General features: G+C 50.0%; 1 protein-coding gene across 1 annotated transcript in view; it reads left to right on the top strand.

The window, feature by feature from the left end:
• LOC138864877 (uncharacterized PE-PGRS family protein PE_PGRS54-like) overlaps window positions 1-7,481 on the top strand; it is an 18,432-nt gene extending 10,951 nt beyond the window's left edge. The window contains exons 2-6 of the mRNA XM_070133510.1: window positions 1-408; window positions 505-1,527; window positions 1,570-6,264; window positions 6,821-6,974; window positions 7,077-7,481. The exon at window positions 1-408 is cut by the window's left edge and continues 253 nt beyond it. Coding sequence (XP_069989611.1) covers window positions 1-408; window positions 505-1,527; window positions 1,570-6,264; window positions 6,821-6,974; window positions 7,077-7,305 — 6,509 coding nt within the window. The 3' untranslated portion in view covers window positions 7,306-7,481. The remainder of the gene's footprint in view (window positions 409-504; window positions 1,528-1,569; window positions 6,265-6,820; window positions 6,975-7,076) is intronic.
• Window positions 7,482-10,000: the final 2,519 nt, after the last annotated feature.

Below are 10,000 nucleotides of genomic sequence, written 5' to 3' on the forward strand. Positions count from 1 at the left end.
TTCTTTCCACTTCGTCGGGAGATGTTACAGACTCACCAGGAGGCTTTACAAGTTCTGCAGGAGTTCTCATAGAACCAGCAGGTTCACATGGATTCATTCAAGGCTCAAGTGGCCTAGCTAGCACTTTAGATCTTTCACATTCTACAGAACCCTTCAAAGTTACCACGGAAAGTTCTGGAGGCTCTTCAGGAAGTTTGGGAAGCTCCTCTGGTACTTTTTCTATTGGAGGTTTTGGAACTTCTACAACAACCCCTAGAGGGACCACAGCAGGCCATGGAGACTCTACGGAAAAATATAGAGGGCTAACAGAAACTTCTGTAGGAACCTTTGGAGGCTCTACAACTGGCCTTGGAGGCTCCACAGGAGGTTTTGGAGGCTCTACAGCTGGCCTTGGAGGCTCCACAGGAGGTTTTGGAGGCTCTACAGCTGGCCTTGGAGGCTCCTCAGGAACCTCCTCCACAGGTGGTTTTGGAGGCTCTACAGCTGGCCTTGGAGGCTCGACAGGAGGTTTTGGAGGCTCTACAGCTGGCTTTGGAGGCTCCACAGGAGGTTTTGGAGGCTCTACAGCTGGCCTTGGAGGCTCCTCAGGAACCTCCTCCACAGGTGGTTTTGAAGGCTCTACAGCTGGCCTTGGAGGCTCCACAGGAGGTTTTGGAGGCTCTACAGCTGGCCTTGGAGGCTCCACAGGAGGTTTTGGAGGCTCTACAGCTGGCCTTGGAGGCTCCACAGGAGGTTTTGGAGGCTCTACAGCTGGCCTTGGAGGTTCCTCAGGAACCTCCTCCACAGGTGGTTTTGGAGGCTCTACAGCTGGTCTTGGAGGCTCCACAGGAGGTTTTGGAGGCTCTACAGCTGGCCTTGGAGGCTCCTCAGGAACCTCCTCCACAGGTGGTTTTGGAGGCTCTACAGCTGGTCTTGGAGGCTCCACAGGAGGTATTGGAAGCTCTACAGCTGGCCTTGGAGGCTCCACAGGAGGTTTTGGAGGCTCTACAGCTGGCCTTGGAGGCTCCTCAGGAACGTCCTCCACAGGTGGTTTTGGAGGCTCTACAGCTGGCCTGGGAGGCTCCACAGGAAGCTTTGAAGGCTCTGCAACTGGAACCTTCTCCACAGGAGGTTTTGGGGGCTCCCCAATAGGCTTCGGGGGAGGCTCTACAACAGGTTATGATAGTTCCTCAGGTACCTCCTCCACAGGTCTTGGAGGCTCTACAGCTGGGCTTGGAGGCTCCACAGGAACCTCCTCCACAGGAGGTATTAGAGGCTCCACAATAGGCTTCGGGGGAGGCTCTACAACAGGCTATGGGAGTTCCTCAGGTACCTCCTCCATAGGTCTTGGAGGCTCTACAGCTGGGCTTGGAGACTCCACAGGAGGATTTGGAGGCTCTACAGCTAGCCTTGGAGGCTCCTCAGGAACCTCCTCCACAGGAGGTTTTGGAGGCTCTACAGGAGGTTTAGCAGGTTCTACTGCTGGCCTTGGAGGCTCCACAGGAGGTTTTGGAGGCTCTACAGCTGGCCTTGGAGGCTCCACAGGAGGTTTTGGAGGCTCTACAGCTGGCCTTGGAGGCTCCACAGGAGGTTTAGGAGGCTCTACAGCTGGCCTTGGAGGCTCCTCAGGAACCTCCTCCACAGGAGGTTTTGGAGGCTCTACAGCTGGCCTTGGAGGCTCCACAGAAGGTTTAGGAGGCTCTACAGCTGGCCTTGGAGGCTCCTCGGGAACCTCCTCCACAGGAGGTACTGGAGGCTCCACAATAGGCTTCAAGGGAGGCTCTACAGCAGGCTATGGCAGCTCCTCAGGTACATCCTCCACAGGAGGTTTTGGAAGTTCTACAGCTGGCCATGGAGGCTTCTCAGGAACCTCCTCCACAGGAGGTTTTGGAGGCTCTTCAGCTGGCGTTGGAGGCTCCACAGGAGGTTTTGGAAGCTCTACAGCTGGCCATGGAGGCACCTCAGTAACCTCCTCCACAGGAGGTTTTGGAGGCTCTTCAGCTGGCCTTGGAGGCTACACAGGAGGTTTAGCAGGAACTACAGCTGGCGTTGGAGGCTCAACAGGAGGTTTTGGAGGCTCTACAGCTGGCCTTGGAGGCTCCTCAGGAACCTCCTCCACAGGAGGGTTTGGAGGCTCTTCAGCTGGCCTTGGAGGCTCAACAGGAGGTTTTGGAGGCTCTACAGCTGGCCTTGGAGGCTCCTCAGGAACCTCCTCCACAGGAGATTTTGGAGGCTCTACAGCTGGCCTTGGAGGCTCCTCAGGAACCTCCTCCACAGGAGGTTTTGGAGGCTCTACAGGAGGTTTAACAGGTTCTACTGCTGGCCTTGGAGGCTCCACAGGAGGTTTTGGAGGCTCTACAGCTGGCCTTGGAGGCTCCACAGGAGGTTTTGGAGGCTCTACAGCTGGCCTTGGAGGCTCCTCAGGAACCTCCTCCACAGGAGGTATTAGAGGCTCCACAATAGGCTTCGGGGGAGGCTCTACAACAGGCTATGGGAGTTCCTCAGGTACCTCCTCCACAGGTCTTGGAGGCTCCACAGGAGGTCTTGGAGGCTCTACAGCTAGCCTTGGAGGCTCCTCAGGAGGTTTTGGAGGCTCCACAGGAGGTCTTGGAGGCTCCACAGGAGGTCTTGGAGGCTCCACAGTAGGTCTTGGAGACTCCACAGGAGGTCTTGGAGGCTCCACAGGAGGTCTTGGAGGCTCCACAGGAGGTCTTGGAGGCTCCACAGGAGGTCTTGGAGGCTCCACAGGAGGTCTTGGAGGCTCCACAGGAGGTCTTGGAGGCTCCACAGGAGGTCTTGGAGGCTCCACAGGAGGTCTTGGAGGCTCTACAGCTAGCCTTGGAGGCTCCTCAGGAACCTCCTCCACAGGAGGTTTTGGAGGCTCTTCAGCTGGCCTTGGAGGCTCCACAGGAGGTTTAGGAGGCTCTACAGCTGGCCTTGGAGGCTCCTCAGGAACCTCCTCCACAGGAGGTATTAGAGGCTCCCCAATAGGCTTCGGGGGAGGCTCTACAACAGGCTATGGGAGTTCCTCAGGTACCTCCTCCACAGGTCTTGGAGGCTCTACAGCTGGGCTTGGAGGCTCCGCAGGAGGTTTTGGAGGCTCTACAGCTGGCCTTGGAGGCTCCTCAGGAACCTCCTCCACAGGAGATTTTGGAGGCTCTACAGCTGGCCTTGGAGGCTCCACAGGAGGTTTTGGAGGCTCTACAGCTGGCCTTGGAGGCTCCACAGGAGGTTTAGGAGGCTCTACAGCTGGCCTTGGAGGCTCCTCAGGAACCTCCTCCACAGGAGGTTTTGGAGGCTCTACAGGAGGTTTAACAGGTTCTACTGCTGGCCTTGGAGGCTCCACAGGAGGTTTTGGAGGCTCTACAGCTGGCCTTGGAGGCTCCACAGGAGGTTTTGGAGGCTCTACAGCTGGCCTTGGAGGCTCCTCAGGAACCTCCTCCACAGGAGATTTTGGAGGCTCTACAGCTGGGCTTGGAGGCTCCACAGGAGGTTTTGGAGGCTCTACAGCTGGCCTTGGAGACTCCTCAGGAACCTCCTCCACAGGAGGTATTAGAGGCTCCACAATAGGCTTCGAGGGAGGCTCTACAACAGGCTATGGGAGTTCCTCAGGTACCTCCTCCACAGGTCTTGGAGGCTCCACAGGAGGTCTTGGAGGCTCTACAGCTAGCTTTGGAGGCTCCTCAGGAACCTCCTCCACAGGAGGTTTTGGAGGCTCTACAGGAGGTTTAGCAGGTTCTACTGCTGGCCTTGGAGGCTCCACAGGAGGTTTTGGAGGCTCTACAGCTGGCCTTGGAGGCTCCACAGGAGGTTTTGGAGGCTCTACAGCTGGCCTTGGAGGCTCCACAGGAGGTTTTGGAGGCTCTACAGCTGGCTTAGGAGGCACCACAGGAGGTTTTGGAGGCTCCACAGGAGGTCTTGGAGGCTCCACAGGAGGTCTTGGAGGCTCCTCAGGAACCTCCTCCACAGGAGGCTTTGGAGGCTCTTCAGCTGGCCTTGGAGGCTCCACAGGAGGTTTAGGAGGCTCTACAGCTGGCCTTGGAGGCTCCTCAGGAACCTCCTCCACAGGAGGTTTTGGAGGCTCCCCAATAGGCTTCGGGGGAGGCTCTACAACAGGCTATGGGAGTTCCTCAGGTACCTCCTCCACAGGTCTTGGAGGCTCTACAGCTGGCCTTGGAGGCTCCACAGGAGGTTTTGGAGGCTCTACAGCTGGCCTTGGAGGCTCCACAGGAGGTTTTGGAGGCTCTACAGCTGGCCTTGGAGGCTCCTCAGGAACCTCCTCCACAGGAGGTTTTGGAGGCTCTACAGGAGGTTTAACAGGTTCTTCTGCTGGCCTTGGAGGCTCCACAGGAGGTTTTGGCTCTACAGCTGGCCTTGGAGGCTCCACAGGAGGTTTTGGAGGCTCCACAGGAGGTCTTGGAGGCTCCACAGGAGGTCTTGGAGGCTCCACAGGAGGTTTTGGAGGCTCCACAGGTCTTGGAGGCTCCACAGGAGGTCTTGGAGGCTCCACAGGAGGTCTTGGAGGCTCCACAGGAGGTCTTGGAGGCTCCACAGGAGGCCTTGGAGGCTCTACAGCTAGCCTTGGAGGCTCCTCAGGAACCTCCTCCACAGGAGGTTTTGGAGGCTCTTCAGCTGGCCTTGGAGGCTCCACAGGAGGTTTTGGAGGCTCCACAGGAGGTTTTGGAGGCTCTACAGCTGGCCTTGGAGGCTTCACAGGAGGTTTAGGAGGCTCTACAGCTGGCCTTGGAGGCTCCACAGGAGGTTTTGGAGGCTCTTCAGCTGGCCTTGGAGGCTTCACAGGAGGTTTAGGAGGCTCTACAGCTGGCCTTGGAGGCTCCACAGGAGGTTTAGGAGGTTCTACAGCTGGCCTTGGAGGCTCCACAGGAGGTTTTGGAGGCTCTTCAGCTGGCCTTGGAGGCTCCACAGGAGGTTTTGGAGGCTCTACAGCTGGCCTTGGAGGCTCCACAGGAGGTTTTGGAGGCTCTACAGCTGGCCTTGGAGGCTCCACAGGAGGTTTTGGAGGCTCTTCAGCTGGCCTTGGAGGCTCCACAGGAGGTTTAGGAGGCTCTACAGCTGGCCTTGGAGGCTCCTCAGGAACCTCCTCCACAGGAGGTACTGGAGGCTCCACAATAGGCTTCAAGGGAGGCTCTACAGCAGGCTATGGCAGCTCCTCAGGTACATCCTCCACGGGAGGTTTTGGAAGTTCTACAGCTGGCCATGGAGGCTCCTCAGGAACCTCCTCCACAGGAGGTTTTGGAGGCTCTTCAGCTGGCGTTGGAGGCTCCACAGGAGGTTTTGGAAGCTCTACAGCTGGCCATGGAGGCTCCTCAGGAACCTCCTCCACAGGAGGTTTTGGAGGCTCTACAGCTGGCCATGGAGGCTCCTCAGGAACCTCCTCCACAGGAGGTTTTGGAGGCTCTACAGCTGGCCATGGAGGCTCCTCAGGAATCTCCTCCACAGGAGGTTTTGGAGGCTCTTCAGCTGGCCTTGGAGGCTCCACAGGAGGAATTGAAGGCTCTACCGCTGGCCTTGGAGGCTCCACAGGAGGTTTTAGAGGATCTACAGCTAGCCTTGGAGGCTCCTCAGGAACCTCCTCCACAGGAGGATTTAGAGGCTCTACAGCTGGCCTTGGAGGCTCCACAGGAGGTTTTGGAGGCTCTACAGCTGGCCATGAAGGCTCCTCAGGAACCTCCTCCACAGGAGGTTTTGGAGGCTCTACAGCTGGCCATGGAGGCTCCTCAGGAATCTCCTCCACAGGAGGTTTTGGAGGCTCTTCAGCTGGCCTTGGAGGCTCCACAGGAGGAATTGAAGGCTCTACAGCTGGCCTTGGAGGCTCCACAGGAGGTATTGGAGGCTCTACAGCTGGCCTTGGAGGGTCCACAGGAGGTTTTAGAGGCTCTACAGCTGGCCTTGGAGGCTCCTCAGGAACCTCCTCCACAGGAGGATTTAGAGGCTCTACAGCTAGCCTTGGAGGCTCTACAGGAGGATCTGGAGGCTCTACAGCTGGCCTTAGGGGCTCCTCAGGAACTTCCTCCACAGGAGGTTTTGGAGGCTCTACAGCTGGCCTTGGGGGCTCCTCAGGAACCTCCTCCACAGGAGGATTTAGAGGCTCTACAGCTGGCCTTGGAGGCTCCACAGGAGGTTTTGGAGGCTCTACAGCTGGCCATGGAGGCTCCTCAGGTTCCAGAGGAGGTCTTGGAGGTTCTGCAGCTGGCGCTGGAGGCTCCACAGGAGGAAGATTTGGAGGTTCAGCAGGTGGATTCAAGAGCACATCACACCATGAAGGTACACTCGGATGCTTTGATTTTCCCTGTACAGTTGAAGTACACAGTATTCAGTATCAGTTTTTTTTTTTTTTTTTTTTTTTTTTTTTTTTTTTTTGCTGTTGTTTTTTTTTCAACCAATATACGACGGAATGCTGTTGACTCAAAGATATCTGTGTAAACCTTTATAGTAATGGTTGCAATCTAATAATAATTGAGATAATGTATGTTCCCAGTCAGTGGGGTTAGGTTTGTTGATTTACTTTTGTTGATAATTATAGCACTTTGAGAGCCGTCAAATTTGGTATCGAGGAAGTATGGTTACCTGCCAACTAAATATAGCAGTTATAATCAGTGTAACCCATTACACAATGTTAATATTAATACGGCGTAAGATGTTTATCTCTGCCTTATCCTGCCAAACAGCTGTGGTGAATGTTTATTCCAGGCAGGGGTTGAAGGGACAGCAATTCACCATGAATAAGAAAAAATTGTCCAACTTAAGGGGAATATTGGTCAATAATGCAACTTTATCCGGCTGATGATGATGAAAATTAAATACGATTTTTGGATTGCAGGTTTGGACATCCAGATCCTCAGGGACGATCGCCAAGGGCCCGATGAAGAAGGAAATTATGAATTCAGTTTTGAAAATGAAAATGGAATCATTCGCCAGGAACAAGGTATCGCAAAGGGAGAGTCTGGTGCTGTAACGCAACAAGGTGGATGGTCGTAAGTATGACCTGGTATTTTGATACTGTACTTTTGATTCTATTTTACCCAATTCGAAATGGAAGAATGGATATAAATTCATATAAATGCTTATCCTTGCAGGTTTTCTTTCCCCGATGGTACTCCGGCATCCTTCAATTTCGTTGCTGACGAAAAGGGATTTCGAGTCGAGTCTGACCTGCTGCCAACGCCGCCTCCCCTGCCCGCCCACGCCCTCGCTCAGATCGAAAGAGCTCGCCAACAGACGCCCACGCCCCCACAAGCGCCGCCGCGTCCCGATGGAGCTAAACCCTCCTCCCAGAACCCCAGCAGAACCTATGGCTATCCTTAGCGTGTACTGTCCATAGCTTCAGTTTGATCTCATGTTTTTTTCAGCAGTTACCGTTCCCCCGGTCGGAGTTCACTCGAGGCTTCCAATCGCTTTGGCATTTAAAGCAATCAAAAATATTACGTTCTCTCTATGTATGTAATGTATAGACAAAAATATATATAAATAGTAAAGGTTTTACTGAAATATTGAGAGTTATTTTCCACTTATGAAGAAGGAAATAGCCGTTCATGGGAGGGAGGGCCCGCCGACTCCCAAAGTCTACCACTCCCTCCTGTAAGTGTAGAAGTCGCAGCTGTAGGACAAGGAAAGAGTAACCCTTGTTGCTGGGTGACGACTTCCCTCCCACTATTGTCCTTGAACTCCCGCACAGTCCATGAACGAACGACCATTTGTTGCAAGTTTTCACGTCGTTAAAGCCAAACTTAGAAGCATTTTATAACTCGTCCTGTATTTCCTCACTATGCACAGAATTTTGACAACAGAGTCGGAAGGGGGCACAGAGCGGGTACTCGAATATAGACAGGTTGATTACATGTCAGTCGACGTTAGTCGATAATGCCTACGAAGACACTGGGTGAGTGTAGCATATATATATATATATATATATATATATATATATATATATATATATATATATATATATATATATATATATATATATATGCATATGTATATATATATGTGTGTGTGTGTCTCTCTCTCTCTCTCTCTCTCTCTCTCTCTCTCTCTCTCTCTCTCTCTCTCTCTCTCTCTCTCTCTCTCTCTCTCTCTCTCTTTCCGTCGCTTAGGAAACCAATTTTCAAGTCGGGGGATATAGACGATGTGAATAATTGTCGCCCTATCACTATACTCCCTATATTATCTAAAGTTCTTATAAAAATTGTAGCAAATCAATTAACGAGTTTTCTGGAGGCCAATAACTTATTATCTAAAACGCAACAAGGTTTCAGAAATAAGTTATCTACTGAAACAGCTTTACTACAAATTACTGATGAGATCTATAATAACATAGACAATAATCAGGTAAATTTGCTCACATTATGCGACCTTTTTAAGGTTTTTGATAGTGTTAACCATGATATTCTCCTCAACAAATTAGTAATTCATAAAATTGATACCTTTTGGTTTAAAAGTTATTTAGATGCAAGGACCCAATCGGTAAGAATCAATGATTGTATGTCATCAAAACAAGAAGTACCTTTTGGTGTTCCACAAGAATCCATTTTAGGTCCGATCCTATTCACAATTTTCATAAATGATTTATCAACAATAGCTCATAACTGCCTTCTGGTACAGTACGTCGATGATTCACAGTTTCTTCATAGTGACTCTGTAAACAACTTGAATACATTAATAAGAAACACTCAACATACCCTTACACAAGCAAAATTATATTTTGACACTAATGGTCTTAAACTAAATCCACATAAAACTCAATGTATATTTATAGGTAGCCGGCAGAATATAGCTAAAATTCCCAATGACACGACCATAGAATTTGAAGGCTGCTCTATCAAGCCGAACACTTCAGTGAATAATCTGGGAGTATACTTAGACAAATTCATGACATTTGAACAACACGTTGACAAGATACACAGGAAAGTAATGGGCACCCTAGTATATCTTAATCCCATAAAAAATCAAATCACTACTGAAACTAGAATCATGGTTGTGCAAACTCTAGTTCTAAGCATTATTAACTATTGTTCAAATATTTGGGGTTCGGCTAACAAAACCTAAATGCAAAAAGTACAAACATTACAAAACTTTGCTGCAAGAGTTGCATTATGTAATATCAGTAAATTTGATCACATTAGCCCGCATATCCAAAAATTAAAATGGTTAAAAGTCCAACCTAAATGCAGTTATGACACATGTGTATTCATCTACAAGCTCATTCATGGGAATTATCCGCAATGGTTAATGCCCTTGCAAACTGTAGGGACCACATCAGGTGTCGTGACACGCCAAGTAAACTCTCTTTATGTTAAGAGATCGAGTACTGATACAGGGGCACGACAAATGGAAATACGTGGACCCAAGCTATGGAACATGTTACCAGATAATATAAGAGTCATTAATAGCTTTTGTAATTTCAAAACGAAATTAAAAGAACACCTATTAAATAATAAACTGTAGATATGAATGTATTTATGTAAAGAATAATCATTGTAATTAGTGGAATAAAATATTTTGACTTTGACTTTGATTCTCTCTCTCTTTCTCTCTCTCTTTCTCTCTCTCTCTCTGTCTCTCTCTCTCTCTCTCTCTCTCTCTCTCTCTCTCTCTCTCTATATATATATATATATATATATATATATATATATATATATATATATATATATATATATATATATGTATATATATGTATGTATGTATGTATGTATATATACAGAGTATACATGAATTTATATGTACATACATAAACACACTCACATACACACACGCACACACACACACACACACACACACACACACACACACACACACACACACACACACACACACACACACACACACACACACACACGCACGCGCACACACACACACACACACACACACTCACACTCACACACACACACACACACACACACACACAAACATGTATTCTGTTAACCATATAATGAGAGAAGCGAGAACAAGAAAATAAAGAACAGAACAACAAAAATAATGAAAACTACAGACGAAAGTGTAG

The sequence above is a fragment of the Penaeus vannamei genome, chromosome 18 (assembly GCF_042767895.1).
Source record: "Penaeus vannamei isolate JL-2024 chromosome 18, ASM4276789v1, whole genome shotgun sequence".
In the NCBI taxonomy this organism is placed as follows: Eukaryota; Metazoa; Arthropoda; class Malacostraca; order Decapoda; family Penaeidae; genus Penaeus; species Penaeus vannamei.